At 41.9% G+C, this 15,995-nt stretch overlaps 1 protein-coding gene across 1 annotated transcript; it reads right to left on the bottom strand.

The window, feature by feature from the left end:
* Positions 1-1,715: 1,715 nt before the first annotated feature.
* On the bottom strand, positions 1,716-15,501 carry LOC112070304 (peroxisomal ATPase PEX6-like). The gene is made up of 7 exons (XM_024137720.2): positions 15,493-15,501; positions 15,106-15,190; positions 14,791-14,896; positions 10,561-10,697; positions 5,018-5,093; positions 4,706-4,823; positions 1,716-3,815 (listed from the first exon to the last, which is right to left on the bottom strand). Exons 3-7 carry the CDS (start codon positions 14,791-14,793, stop codon positions 3,679-3,681), a joined length of 471 nt encoding a protein of 156 aa, XP_023993488.2. The 5' UTR covers positions 14,794-14,896; positions 15,106-15,190; positions 15,493-15,501; the 3' UTR covers positions 1,716-3,678.
* Positions 15,502-15,995: the final 494 nt, after the last annotated feature.

The raw sequence follows: 15,995 nt of genomic DNA, 5'->3' as shown, positions 1-15,995 counted from the left end.
CTCATTAAGGATAAGTGTTGGCTGCTAAATATGTCAATCAGATCTGAGACAAATAGGGGCATATCTTTGGTGTTAGCCACAACCCCTTCCTCCAGTAATGCCTTCTGGGATAGAAATAAACACTCCTGTGATAGTGTACAGTGATCTCATACAATAAATAGCCACTTTGATTTAGCCATAACATGAAAAAAAAATGGTTTTGCTCCATTGTACCGCATTCAGTTTTCCACTCATTTGATGTGCGTCCAGTCGCCAGTTTTACAACCTACAATGGGAATAGACAGATACATGGCTAAATCTAAACATTGTTACAGTGTCATATCTACATTTGAGCCTCGGTTGCCATAAACATTTTTACTGAACTTGGTAAGCTCTTACAAAAACTTTTATTGGAGAAACTCCATAGATCCCCATATTCATCTTGTACTCTTGATGTGTGCCCCTCTGCTGCTAGAGTCTCTGGTACTGCACTCATCTGTGCGACCTCAGTGGTAGAAAATACATCTAATTTTGAGAACTGCAATTCTTACATAAAAATCAGACATTCCTTGCTGTTATTCAATTTTGGGGGAAATGTTGTATGAGATCCTGGTCAGTCAACGAAAAATAAACATACCACCCTGTATAATTCGTACACTGCAGATAAACATACTATGTTGTAGGCATAGTGAGTATGTAATTCTGAATACAGCCATAGTCTCTAGGATAGGATAACACTACATCCACTTGCATAGTGAAGATGGGGTGCAGTAGTTAAGTAAATAAATGTACTTAAGGTCATCACCCCCTCAACCTACATGGTCAGACTTCTGGTTGGCAATAAGATCTAATATAGAGGACCAATCAACCTCTTAAGAACTAAATTCCCACCTTCAGCATAAACTCCGATGCTAGTGGCACGCTAATGATCCAGCCTGTTTCCTAGTGGGCATCTTGCCTCTGTAATCATAATTTCCCATTGGAAGCAGTCAGCATATTTCAACCTGGATCAATTGAATACTTTACAATTGCCTAAGTAACCAAAGTGTGTCCTTTGTTTTTTTTCCCATTATCTTGATATATTATCGTTGCCATATCTAAATGAATATTGAACTATATAAAGGCCTGTTATAGCAATTAGTCAGTTCATTTGTCAAAATACAAATGATGATCAAATTGAAAAACACATGTTCTTTGTCTTATAGAACCTGCAATCGAATGCCGCATTTCACTTGAGGTCTTGGCAAAGAGGATCTCCCCACCGGAGTTCGATATGGAAGACATGGAAGAACTACGTTTTGAATCTTTGTCGAAGCAACGAACTAAACGCCAAAGCAAACAGAAAAGAGGTTTACCGTCTTTTGTGAAAACAAGGGATCTGCAACAGAGATCTAGACCCCCTGATTAAATCGAGATCTTCTCCTACACGCCCATTTGTATATCTCTTCAAATCCAAATTTGTTATGGTTCATTATAGTACAATGAGTGTGACTTGTACATTATTTACATCCAGTGGCATACATTTAGTTTAACAGAACTGACTATCGCTGTGTTCTTAGGGTAGATCTTTTCTAGTCAGAGAATGATTTGTTGTTTCACATAAGCAAATTTGTGTTTGAGTGGGTGAATAAGAAAATAGTGCCTCTCCATGGCTAGCAGGTGCAAATATCTAAACCACAGTAGGTACACACGATTAATGCAACTCTGGGCCAATGAAAGAGTCGCCATTAACAATCTGACCCATCATTTTTCCTTATTTTACATAAACCATCCAAGTGACTTGAAAGGAGGAAAAAGAGAGCGAGAAGGGGTAAAACCTTGATGTAAACATTCAAAAATCTAATCAAATTGTATTGGTCACATACACATATTTTGCAGATGTTATTGCAGATGTAGCAAAATGCTTGTTTTCCTTTACAAATAGGTACCAATTCTAGGCAACACTTTTACACTCAAATCATAAAGCCTACTTTTGCAGTGCCATGGACAGGACAGAAAATCTGTTTGGCAATTAACATTTTGTTAATTTTTTTACTACATTATCTAATATTGCCTATTGTATTAAGGTGAATGGCAAGCTTTCACAAATCAGGTATCATGAAACAAACCGCTTAAAATATCATATGACACTGCAATGTATCGGCAAGGTTTCAAGTAAAGCAAGTTAATATTTTGGTAAAGTTTATTTTACCAACCCAAGTAATACACTTTTTTTTAAATCAGATCATAAATTACATAAACATTACAATGACTTAACCTCGCTAGCAAAAAAAGTTTGCACCATTTGAAAGTTATAGTTAACACAATTAACAATTTATAGATTTGTTTGTCTTACTTTTATAATCATATTGTCATTTTTGCTAACATGAGATGGGAAGCACAATGTCTCACCATACAAAAATATAAGTATCGTTTTTCACATTGATAGCAATCTTTGAGTATTATAAATTATTCATTTTTCCATGGTTACACTTTATACCAAGTTGTCCCATTTCACATGTAAATACATTAACTTTCGTTACACAATCTTCAAAGGACAAAATTGGAATAGTCAAAATGAACGTAGATAATTACTAAACTCTAGTTCAAGCTCAACTTTGGTTTGAACCACACACATTGAAATTCCTCCAACAACGCGTCACTCAGAGGAACATCAGCTTTGTTACTCATGCTCTAACAAATTATTTCTTAAAACAATAAACTGCCAACTTAATATAAAGTGTGACCAGATACATTCTCATGGATTAATGCGGTCGCTTTGTTTCAATGTGTATTTGTTCTAAACTGTACTTAAGTGATTCATATTTTTAACATGTTTCATAATTGTGAATTTTGTATTACTGATTTTATTTTATGCAAATTATCTACGGGGTGGAAGGGGAAACTCTGCATCAACCAGTGTTACCCAAAACTTGGTCTAGGAGAACTCGAGTACGCTGGTTTTCCATCAACCCATTATATTAATTGTTTTTATTTGAACTGTTGATGGCTTGGCTGGGTCTTTTGTTGCTCAAACAAGTCTCTGAAAGGATGGCTTGTAAAATAAACCAGCATTCAAAATAGTTCAGGTTGGGGAAGCATTGGAATAATAAACCACTCGGATTTGGAACATCCTGTTGAAATGCAAGACTCAGTAAGAGACAACTTTGCAATTAATGGAATTAAATTGGACAACATACGGCTAGTAACTCCAGTGAGAATAGAGAAACTAAACAGAGCAGCAGCATTAGTGTCACTGAGGATATAGGAAAGTAATGTCCCAACTTTACTCCTAGGAGGGCCATGGATATACTACTTTTCATTTGAACAACTTTCATATGCATTTGTTGCTGCCATTAACACTGCAGAGTTCAGTTACTTAAGATCAATTCAGAAACTAGTGGTTACAAATATACAGCACAAACCTTACGTTGACTGTTCAGATTGATTTTGCAAATTGCAAACTGTACAAATGTGGTCCACATACAATATTGTGCATTAATTAGGTTGTGTACTAGTTTGGTCCCTTGGACTAAATGACACGGCTCATTCACTCATTAGTGCAGAGAAAAGGAAGAGAATCTCACAACCACAGTTTTTTGCAGAGCCAACACTCTTGAGGAATACACGCTTGTGGAAGAGGATTTGGGGTAACGTAGTGCATGCAGAAGAGAATAGCTTAGCTCCATAACTGGGCGGCACTAGGCTTGGGTGGCTTGGTTATTTTGCAGTGAGTTTCTGCTGAATGAGTTTATATTTGAGCAGCTCTTGTTCAGAGACGGACAGTTTGAGACAATCCAATGCTTGGTTGAAGTCGTCGGCAGAGAGCATAAGAGGAGTATCCTCTGTGTCCAGACCTGAGAGTGAAAGAGGGAGGGAAAGAAATGGAGGGGCAGTGGAAACAAAAAAGGGGGAGAGAATATAGGAGAGTGAAAGAGATAAATAAGTCCCTATTGCACTTGTTACTGACGCTTGAGGTTGCCATAGGGCTCTAGGAACTGAGACGGTCATCTCTTAAAATACTATTAACAGTAGATATGATTGGTATTTAGAAAGGATGATATGAAAGAAGGGCATTTTATATATTTCCCAGTACCTCAATTATAATGGTTTAAGTTTTTGTGGAATGAAAAATTCATAGAGAAACATAATTACCACAAATTTTGCACTGTAGTAAAAACTTCTAAAATTTACTGAATGATCTTGTAATTTGTGTCCATGTGTTGCCAAAATAAGATACATTCATGTTTGTTTCTACATGATATGAGGGAGTTGTAGGGATAGGACAAATGCAAGAACGCAGCAGATTTAAAAAAAATAGTTTCATAGCAATGAGACTGGATTTTATACACATTATTTGGGTAGATTGTCCACATTGATTTTACAACTCCAAAAGTATGTTTTTCAATAAATGGACAAGATAAAGATACCGTTGAAGAGCATTACGGTTGACGGTCAAATCATTTGAAAATACAACAGTTGTTCTTTAATATTTAAATGTAAATAATTCTAAAGAGGAAATGTTGTATTTTCAAATGATTTGACCGTTTGTTTAGCCCACTCATGTGAACAGTGAGGTACTGAGGCAATCATACATCACAGTTTTCCATGCTTATATTTCAGGAAGGCTTTCAAATCCCTGTATTTAAGACAAAAAGTATATATTTTTTTTACACCTTAAAAAGGGTTTTTGACAGACATTTACAAGGAAAACGTACACGTCTCCATTTGTGAGGGCCAAACGTACCGTCAGTGACACATGCAATCTTCCTCTTAACGGCAGACATCATGGCGCTGGAGCAGAGGAGCATACAGGGCAATGTTCCACTACATCCTGGAGACTGACGCTGGGGTCCACCTTGAACCTGAGAGCACAGAAACACACAGACACGCATAGCAATTCACATACAGCACAAATACCATATGTTTGAAACAAATTTCTGCACTTTAACCTTGATTCTGCAAGGATAACTACTGGGGGGAAAAACACCAGTAGTGTTACCAGCTTTTTGCTGTTCCATGTTTAACAATAAATGATAATCAGGCATCACACACGTACTTTCTGACTATGGCCTTCAGAACTTGCAGCTGAGACTCTGTCTTCATTGATCCCAACATACACCAATTTGTCAAACCTGAAAGAGCAGCAGATGAAACCACAAGGTCACAAACATTATGGAAAAGACAAAAAAAAAAGGCTTTTAGAACAACAAAGTGCAGCCATTGGGTGGCTTGTCCAACATCTAAAGTCACTAAAACTCGTTTTTCAACCACTCCACACATTTCTTGTTAACAAGCTATAGTTTTGGCAAGCCGGTTAGGACATCTACTTTGTACATGACACAAGTCATTTTTCCAACCATTGTACAGACTATTTCACTGTATCACAATTCCAGTGGGTCAGAAGTTGACATACACTAAGTTGACTGTGCCTTTAAACAGCATGGAAAATTCCAGAAAATGATGCCATGGCTTTAGAAGCTTCTGATAAGCTAATTGACATCATTTGAGTCAATTGGATGTGTACCTGTGGATGTATTTCAAGGCCTACCTTCAAACTCAGTGCCTCTTTACTTGACATCATGGGAAAATCTAAATAAATCAGTCAAAACCTCAGAAAAAAGATTGTAGACCTCCACAAGTCTGGTTCATCCTTGGGAGCAATTTCCAAACACCTGAAGGTACCACGTTCATCTGTACAAACAATAGTACTCAAGTATAAACACCATGGAACCATGCAGCCGTCATACCGCTCAGGAAGGAGACGCATTCTGTCTCCTAGAGATGAACGTAACTTTGATGCGAAAGGTGCAAGTCAATCCCAGAACAACAGCAAAGGATCTTGTGAAGATGCTGGAGGTAACAGGTACAAAGGTATCTATATTCACAGTAAAACGAGTACTATATCGACATAACCTGAAAGGCTGCTCAGCAAGGAAGAAGCCACTGCTCCAAACCCGCCATAAAAAATCGAAACTACGGTTTGCAACTGCACATGGGGACAAAGATCGTACTTTTTGGAGAAATGTCCTCTGGTCTGGTGAAACAAAAATAGAACCGTTTGGCCATAATGACCATCGTTATGTTTGGAGGAAAAAGGGGGAGGTTTGCAAGCCAAAGAACACCACCCCAAACGTGAAGCATGGGGGTGGCAGCATCATGTTGTGGGGGTGCTTTGCCGCAGGAGGCTTCACAAAATAGATGGCATCATGAGAAATGAAAATTATGTGGGTATATTGAAGCAACATCTCAAGACATCAGTCAGCAAGTTAAAGCTTGGTCGCAAATGGGTCTTCCAAATGGACAATGACCCCAAGCATACTTCCAAAGTTGTGGCAAAATGGCTTAAGGACAACAAAGTCAAGGTATTGGAGTGGCCATCACAAAGCCCTTACCTCAATCCCATAGAAAATGTGTGGGCAGAACTGAAAAGGTGTGTGCGAGCAAGGAGGCCTACAAACCTGACTCAGTTACACCAGCTCTGTCAGGAGGAATGGGCCAAAATTCACACAACTTATTGTGGGAAGCTTGTGGAAGGCTACCCGAAACGTTAAACAATTTAAAGGCAACGCTACCAAATACTAATTGAGTGTACGCAAACTTCTGACCCACTGATGAAAGAAATAAAAGCTGAAATAAATCATTCTACATTCTACTACTATTCTGATATTTCAGATTCTTAAAATAAAGTGGTGATCCTAACTGACCTAAGAAAGGGAATTTTTAGTTGGATTAAATGTCAGGAATGGTGAAAAACTGAGTTTAAATGTATTTGGCTCAGGTGTATGTAAACTTCCGCTTCAACTGTACAAAGGAGTGTGGATAACAGTTATTCTACATACAGTATCCTGTTATATTGGCTCTGACTAAATCCTGCTCACTTACACTTTACATATCGTTTACCGTGTTGCCCTGGGTCAGCGGTATCAGCGGACATATACAAGCCAATAATGGTAACCTTTATGATTTGAATTGCATTTATGTCCGTGTCTGTTTTCAGGAAGATGCTCAGGGTCGTATTTACTAGACACCAAACAGAAAACTGGGAAGGACTACCTGAACTTCCAATAAGATTTTTTTATTTTTTTATTTCACCTTTATTTAACCAGGTAGGCTAGTTGAGAACAAGTTCTCATTTGCAACTGCGACCTGGCCAAGATAAAGCATAGCAGTGTGAACAGACAACACAGAGTTACACATGGAGTAAACAATAAACAAGTCAATAACATGGTAGAAAAAAGAGAATCTATATACAATGTGTGCAAAAGGCATGAGGTAGGCAATAAATCGAATAATTACAATTTAGCAGATTAACACTGGAGTGATAAATCATCAGATGATCATGTGCAAGAAGAGATACTGGTGTGCAAAAGAGCAGAAAAGTAAATAAATAAAAGCAGTATGGGGGTGAGGTAGGTAAATTGGGTGGGTAGTTTACAGATGGACTATGTACAGCTGCAGCGATCGGTTAGCTGCTCGGATAGCAGATTTTTAAAGTTGTTGAGGGAGATAAAAGTCTCCAACTTCAGAGATTTTTGCAATTCGTTCCAGTCGCAGGCAGCAGAGAACTGGAAGGAAAGGCGTCCAAATGAGGTTTTAGCTTTAGGGATGATCAGTGAGATAACCTGCTGGAGCGCGTGCTGCGGGTGGGTGTAGCCATCGTGACCCAGTGACTGAGATAAGGCGGCACTTTTACCTAGCATAGCTTGAGTGATGACCTGGAGCCAGGTGGGCTGACGACGAACATGAGGCGAGGGCAGCGCGACTAGGGCTACAGGTCGCAGTGGTGGGTCGTATAAGGTGCTTTAGTAACAAAACGAGTGGCACTGTGATAAACTGCATCCAGTTTGCTGAGTAGAGTATTGGAAGCTATTTTGTAGATGACATCGCCGAAGTCGAGGATCGGTAGGATAGTCAGTTTTACTGGGGTAAGTTTGGCGGCGTGAGTGAGGAGGTTTTGTTGCGGAATAGAAAGCCGATTCTTGATTTGATTTTGGATTGGAGATGTTTGATATGAGTCTGGAAGGAGAGTTTGCAGTCTAGCCAGACACCTAGGTACTTATAGATGTCCACATATTCTAGGTCGGACCGTCCAGGGTGGTGATGCTAGTTGGGCGTGTGGGTGCAGGCAGCGAACGGTTGAAAAGCATGCATTTGGTTTTACTAGTGTTTAAGAGCAGTTGGAGGCCACGGAAGGAGTGTTGTATGGCATTGAAGCTCGTTTGGAGGTTAGATAGCACAGTGTCCAAGGAAGGGCGGAAGTATTAGAATGGTGTCGTCTCTGCGTAGAGGTGGATCAGGGAATCGCCCGCAGCAAGAAAGCACATCATTGATGTTACAGAGAAAAGAGTCGGCCCGAGAATTGAACCCTGTGGTACCCCCATAGAGACTGCCAGAGGACCGGACAACATGCCCTCCGATTTGACACACTGAACTCTGTCTGCAAAGTAGTTGGTGAACCAGGCAAGGCAGTCATTAGAAAAACCGAGGCTACTGAGTCTGCCGATAAGAATATGGTGATTGACAGAGTCGAAAGCCTTGGCCAGGTCGATGAAGACGGCTGCACAGTAATGTCTTTTATCGATGGCGGTTATGATGTCGTTTAGTACCTTGAGCGTGGCTGAGGTGCACCGTGACCGGCTGGAAACCGGATTGCACAGCGGAGAAGGTACGGTGGGATTCGAGATGGTCAGTGATCTGTTTTGTTGACTTGGCTTTCGAAGACCTTAGATAGGCAGGCAGGATGGATATAGGTCTGTAACAGTTTGGGTCCAGGGTGTCTCCCCTTTGAAGAGGGGGATGACCCGCGCGGCTTTAATCCTTGGATCTCAGATGATACGAAGGAGAGGTTGAACAGGCTGGTAATAGGGGGTGCGCCAATGGCGGCGGACAGTTTCAGAATAGGGGGTCCAGATTGTCATGCCCAGCTGATTTGTATGGGTCCAGGTTTTCCAGCTCTTTCAGAACATCTGCTATCTGGATTTGGGTAAAGGAGAAGCTGGGGAGGCTTGGCGCGAGTAGCAGCGGGGGGGGGCGGGGCTGTTGGCCAAGGTTGGAGTCGCCAGGAGGAAGGCATGGCCAGCCATTGAGAAATGCTTGTTGAAGTCTTCGATTATCACGGATTTCTGGTGGTGACCGTGTTACCTAGCCTCAGTGCAGTGGGCAGCTGGGAGGAGGTGCTCTTGTTCTCCATGGACTTTACAGTATCCCAGAACTTTTTGGAGTTAGAGCTACAGGATGCGAATTTCTGCTTGAAAAAGCTGGCCTTTGCTTTCCTGACTGACTGCGTGTATTGGTTCCTGACTTCCCTGACACGTTGCATATCGCGGGGGCTCTTCGATGCTATTGCAGTTCCCCACAGGATGTTTTTGTGCTGGTCGAGGGCAGTCAGGTCTGGAGTGAACCAAGGGCTATATCTGTTCTTGGTTCTGCATTTTTTGAACGGAGCATGCTTGTCTAATATGGTGAGGAGTAACATTTAAAGAATGACCAGGCATCCTCAACTGACGGGATGAGGTCATATCCTTCCAGGGTACCCGGGCCAGGTCGATTAGAAAGGCCTGCTCGCAGAAGTGTTTTAGGGAGCGTTTGACAGTGATGAGGGGTGGTCGTTTGACCGCGGACCCGTGGCGGATACAGGCAATGAGGCAGTGATCGCTGAGATCTTGATTGAAGACAGCAGAGGTGTATTTGGAGGGCAGGTTGGTCAGGATATGTCTATTAGGGTGCCCATGTTTACGGATTTAGGGTTGTCCCTGGTGGGTTCCTTGATGTTTGTGTGAGATTGGGGCATCAAGCTTGGATTGTAGGACTGCCGGGGTGTTAAGCATATCCCAGTTTAGGTCACCTAACAGAACAAACTCTGAAGCTAGATGGGGAGCGATCATCACAGATGGTGTCCAGGGCACAGCTGGGAGCTGAGGGGGTCGGTAGCAGCGGCAACAGTGAGAGACTTATTTCTGGAGAGATAATTTTTAAAATTAGAAGTTCGAACTGTTTGGGCATAGACCTGGAAAGTATGACAGAACTTTGCAGGCTTCTCTGCAGTAGATTGCAACTCCTCCCCCTTTGGCAGTTCTATCTTGACGGAAAGTGTTATAGTTGGGTATGGAAATCTCAGAATTTTTGGTGCTTTCCTAAGCCAGGATTCGGACACGGCAAGGACATCAGGGTTGGCAGAGTGTGCTAAAGCGGTGAGTAAGGCAAACTTAGGGAGGAGGCTTCTGATGTTGACATGCATGAGGCCAAGGCTTTTTCGATCACAGAAGTCAACAAATGAGGGTGTCTGGGGACATGCAGGGCCTGGGTTTACCTCCACATCACCCGAGGAACAGAGGAGTAGTAGGATGAGGGTGCGGCTAAAGGCTATCAAAACTGGTCGCCTAGAGCGTTGGGGACAAAGAATAAAAGGAGCAGATTTATGGGCGTGGTAGAATAGATTCTGGGCATAATGTGCAGACAGGGTGCCGGATAGATGCCGGATAAGAAACAATTTTTTCTGTTGCAAAGTGTTTTCCATTGCAAAACTTTTCGCTACGGTTTGCACTAATGAATAGGGCCCAGTTGTGTAAGATGATGTCATTCTGCTGAGTTAACGCTGACCTTTCATTCATGTGGGGCTGGATGATAGTGGAGAATTGGTCTACGGTGCTGGAGAGCCCAGGGGGAGACAGGCTAGTCCAGAGGGAAGGCTCCTCGCCAACAAGAGAACAGGGAGCCAGGCTATTGGTGGAGCCGCCCTAAAAGGAGAAGTAATACGCATGGAAGGTGTGTCACAATTGCAAAAAGTAAACAACTAGAGAAACGTCATTTTTGGAGACAGGTGTTTGAAGCAGAAGAGTGTAGGAGCGGTTGCTAAATAACTGTAAACAACTTTAGCTGACTTGCTAATCATCTTGGCAAACTGTGGGGTGAAGCAATCATCTTTTTAATCATTAATTAGCCACCTCAAATGTATTTTCTAGCTAATGTGATGTCGTCTCCAAAATTGCAAGGGGTCTCCTCCAGTCATGTTTACTTTGACGTTTGTGACGTCTCTACTTTTAGGCTAGTGGCCAATCCTCAAAAAAAGGGCTTTAGCTTTTGAGATACTCCTACCCGAGGTATAACAAAGAAGAATCATGTTTTTTTTCATATCTTTAAGGTCTCCCATATATGAAATGGATGGTCCTATAAAAATATTTTGCTGCAAAAGTGGTTAAATTGATAGATAGTGGCACATCCCCTTAACTCAGAATAATTCCCTACTGTAATTCTCTCTCATTCAGTGCTGTATGGTCCTGCCTGACAAAAATGCATACAGTTACACTCACAGTTACACTACTCTTGCAATTATGTTAGGGGGGCACCCTAGATGACTCCAAAACGGTGTCCAAAATCCAATATGGCTGCCACATTTCCATTAAATGTGGTTTAATCACCTGTTTAAGTTCACGTTTTAAGAGATACATTTTTCTGATGTGTACTGCACTGTACTCAAGACTATGTGTGTGTATTTCATCTGTTAGAAATCCAATATGCCCACCATATTCAGCCGTGGCCAAAAGTTGAGAATGACACATATTAATTTTCACAAAGTCTGCTGCCTCAGTGTCTTTAGATATTTTTGTCAGATGTTACTATGGAATACTGAAGTATAATTACAAGCATTTCATAAGTGTCAAAGGCTTTTATTGACAATTACATGGAGTTGATGCAAAGAGTAAATATTTGCAGTGTTGACCCTTCTTTTTCAAGACCTCTGCAATCCGCCCTGGCATGCTGTCAATTAAATTAACTTCTGGGCCACATCCTGACTGATGGCAGCTCATTCTTGCATAATCAATGCTTGGAGTTTGTCAGAATTTGTGGGTTTTTGTTTGTCCACCCGCCTCTTGAGGATTGACCACAAGTTCTCAATGGGATTAAGGTCTGGGGAGTTTCCTGGCCATGGATCCAAAATATCTTTGTTTTGTTCCCCGAGCCACTTAGTTATCACTTTTGCCTTATGGCAAGGTGCTCCATCATACTGGAAAAGGCATTGTTCGTCACCAAACTGTTCTTGGATGATTGGGAGAAGTTGCTCTCGGAGGCTGTGTTGGTACTATTCTTTATTCATGTCTGTGTTCTTAGGCAAAATTGTGAGTGAGCCCACTGCCTTGGCTGAGAAGCAACCCCACACATGAATGGTCTCAGAATGCTTTACTGTTGGCATGACACAGGACTGATGGTAGCGCTCACCTTGTCTTTTCCAGACAAGCTTTTTTCCGGATGCCCCAAACAATCAGAAAGAGGATTCATCAGAGAAAATGACTTTACCCCAGTCCTCAGCAGTCCAATCCCTGTACCTTTTGCAGAATATCAGTCTGTCCCTGATGTTTTTCATGGAGAGAAGTGGCTTCTTTGCTGCCCTTCTTGACACCAGGCCATCCTCCAAAAGTCTTCACCTCACTGTGCGTGTAGATGCACTCACACCTGCCTGCTGCCATTCCTGAGCAAGCTCTGTACTGGTGGTGCCCAGATCCCGTAGCTGAATCAACTTTAGGAGACGGTCCTGGCGCTTGCTGGACTTTCTTCAGCATGACAGAGTGATGCCTTGTCCTTGTCAACACTCACACCTGTGTTAACGAAAGAATCACTGACATGTCAGCTGGTCCTTTTGTGGCAGGGCTGAAATGCAGTGGAAATGTTTTTGGGGGATTCAGTTCATTTGCATGGCAAAGAGGGACTTTGGAATTAATTGCAATTCATCTGATCACTCTTCATAACATTCTGGAGTATATGCAAATTGCCATCATACAAACTGAGGCAGCAGACTTTGTGAAAATGTATATTTGCGTCATTCTCAAAACTGTTGGCCACGACTGTACACTCAAACACCTTCGTCTGGATATATAAAAAGGCAGCAGACTGCATGGCAGATGCACAAAGGGATGTTCCGGCGCACTTTTATCCTGTTCAAGTTGAGCTGGCACATTGCTTCTTCCAGACAAACATGCCCACCATCCTGACTGTTTTTTTAACCTCTCCAACCTTTAACCTCTCCAATGTCAATACCATCCTGAATCTCACAGAACAGTCCTTGATTAGCCCACTCCAACATCAGTCCTTCCCTCGGCACTACTAGAGACACCATGGAACTGGACTGCCACACGTCAGGCCATCCACAGCCAAAATGCCATCTGGAAAAAGCTGGTATGCATTGCCCTCATATGTACCCATTTTGCTACCAACCTGAACTGGTCTTGCATGTGAAGAATGAGCTTTTACGCTCCTCTGCAATCTTTTTACTGTCCACCAGGGATCATCTTCAAATGTATGAGTTTGCAGCTATGCTACGTCCCTTGCTCCATAATCATAGTCTATGACCTAGCTACACTACCTAACCTCTACGTAAACCGAGGTCACCCAGGTTCTGTCACTCTCCACATCTCCTGCTGGGCGTGCCCCAGTCCGTTATCAATGCCAACCGCCGTCAGTTAATATCGGACAGATTATCATCCTAACTGACTTCAAAAGGAATATAAAGAAATATGTAAGACATGACCTACAGGACTTTTTGCCATTTTCAATATATTATAAATATTATGTTTCACAGACTCTCCTGACGACCAGACAACCAACCAGTATCATTCAGGCTGGGATAACATTCCACTTAGTCAATGGGTCTCTTTGGTATACAAGCAGCATCTGTTGACAGACTATACCGAACTGTAGAAATGGAAAATGATCACCCCACAGCCACAATACCCCGCCAGTCATAAAGGAAGGACACTGCCCTTGTTGCTGCAGCTTGCCCATAATGACCAGTTAACTGTGCAAGCTGGTCAGGCCCCAGAACTACAACCACCACTGGCTCTTTTGTCTTCTCAGCCTGCGAGGACACACTCATGTCCTGGTCACCTCAGACTTTTAAAATCAACCTTGCACACTTCATTTTTAGTGTGGAAAAGAAGGCTGTACATACACTACTAGAGTATCTGACTGTTGTACTACAGTTGCAGTGTGCTTGCTGCTACTGTGTCCTTATGTTGTGAAAGAGAAAGGGGGTATACCAAGTCAGTTGCACAACTGAATGGTTTCAACCGAAATGTGTCTTTATTATTTAACCCAACCCGTCTGAATCAGAGAGGTGTGGGGGGGATGCCTTAATCAACATCCCATGTCGTCGGCACCCGGGGAGCCGTTACAATAGCCACAACATCAAAAAACAAACATGTAACTGTATGCATTGTCAGGCAGGACCATACGGCACTGAATGAGACCACATTTAACTTGGAAAGTTGTCTATTGAACAGCTACCAAAAAGTGAAGTTTACATTTATAACTATTCATAGTTGATATTTCCGACTATTGTATCTGTGTGTTTACAGGTCTATATTTCCAAGACGCATTAAGGTATCCTCATGCTGTTTGTGCATGTAGAACAGACAGCTGACTACTTGTATTTAACATTTTATCAATATCAGAGCTTGCAATATTGTGTTACATGAGCTTATGTGGCTCAACCCCGTCCAGCCGGGAATTATTCTACACTTTGAGTTAAGGGGTGTGTCACAATATCTGTCAATTTAAGCACTTTTTAAGGAATATATTTTTACTCAACCTTCCATTTCATACACGGGAGACCTTAAAGATATGTGAAAATGTGGTTGTGTTTTTTTATACCTCGGATAAGGGTATGGCAACATTTTGGGGGCCTTACCACTAGCCTAGTTCCAGGGCCTATTGATAGTTAACCACTCAAAAGAGCATGACATAACTAGTATTGAACGTTCACTTTATGCATGCAGTCTTAAAACTGTTTGGATCTGTCTACTGATGCGACATTTTATGTAGAAAGTTCAAACGTACCATGTATAGAGATGTGTGGACAGTGTTTGCCAGGTAAGGACCTTGGTCTTCCTCCTCCTCTGTAGAGCCACAAACCTTTTTCACTTTGAAATACACAACCGGCCACCTTGCTGCTTTACGTCAAATGTAGATTTGACGTAAAGCAGCAAGATATGATGGCACGCTATTTTATCTGACACACACACACACACACACACACACACACACAGTAGTATAGGAGAAACATTTGTTAAATCATTATGGCCAACCTCCCTCTGTTGTTCCCAATGTAAATGTTTAAATAAGTGTAAGCATTAGTCTGCTTGGCGTGTGGACCTTGTGATTCCCTCAGAGTTGCTCTCCAAGACTTCAGAATGCCCTTCAGATGGGACGTCCAAAACACTCCCCCAGCCGCACAAGTCTAGGAGAGAAGGAACAAAGATAAAAGATCAAATACAGCATGGTGCCTGCAAAACAAATCCTACAGGGAAGACGCAAAAAAAACAGTAGGGCAACAGTATGAAGCATAAACCAAGGCCAGGGTCATATTCATTAGTGAACACAATAGCAAAACCGTTTGCAACAAACGGAAAACGGGAGTTTCTTATAGGCCAAATTCAGATAGTCCCTCCCCAATATCAGGCCATTCACTTCTGTTTGGTTACTAATGAATACAAAACATTTTTATAATTAGTACAGATAAGGGCAGAGTATTTCACTAACCTTGGTATGGTAAAGTGCTCACAGAGGATACTGTCAAAGGGACCATGAGAACTGTATTCTGGGGAGATGACAGCATCAATGTGGAGTTCTTTGGCTAATAGCGGTGATGCTGATCGAGAGAGACTCTCAGAAAGCTGAGGACCTGACTGAGAAAGGACCCGGTTCCATCTCTGAGAGAATTCAAAAGAAATGCAGCAAAGAACTCAGCATAATGATCATTACTGTGTCGACGGATCTGTGTCCCAAATTGTCAGTTGCTTGGATGTTCCAGGATTTGAAAATGGGCGTATAAGGGCATGCACATCCCTTTCATATTAAACTTTCCCTTGAAACTATTCAAATTGATTTGAATATAAACTAAGAAGAAAATAGTTTAGAGTTAAAATTACAACCTGCATACAAATGGACATGGAGGAAGTCGCACAACACTTTACTAAAATGTAGGAACAAATATTTACTCACCTTTATCTTCACAGCTCTGCTACTGACTGGCACTGGCTCTC

The sequence above is a fragment of the Salvelinus sp. IW2-2015 genome, unplaced genomic scaffold, assembly GCF_002910315.2.
Source record: "Salvelinus sp. IW2-2015 unplaced genomic scaffold, ASM291031v2 Un_scaffold1283, whole genome shotgun sequence".
In the NCBI taxonomy this organism is placed as follows: Eukaryota; Metazoa; Chordata; class Actinopteri; order Salmoniformes; family Salmonidae; genus Salvelinus; species Salvelinus sp. IW2-2015.
Note: the sequence above shows the minus strand (reverse complement) of the source record. Positions and strands in the feature narration are given on the sequence as shown.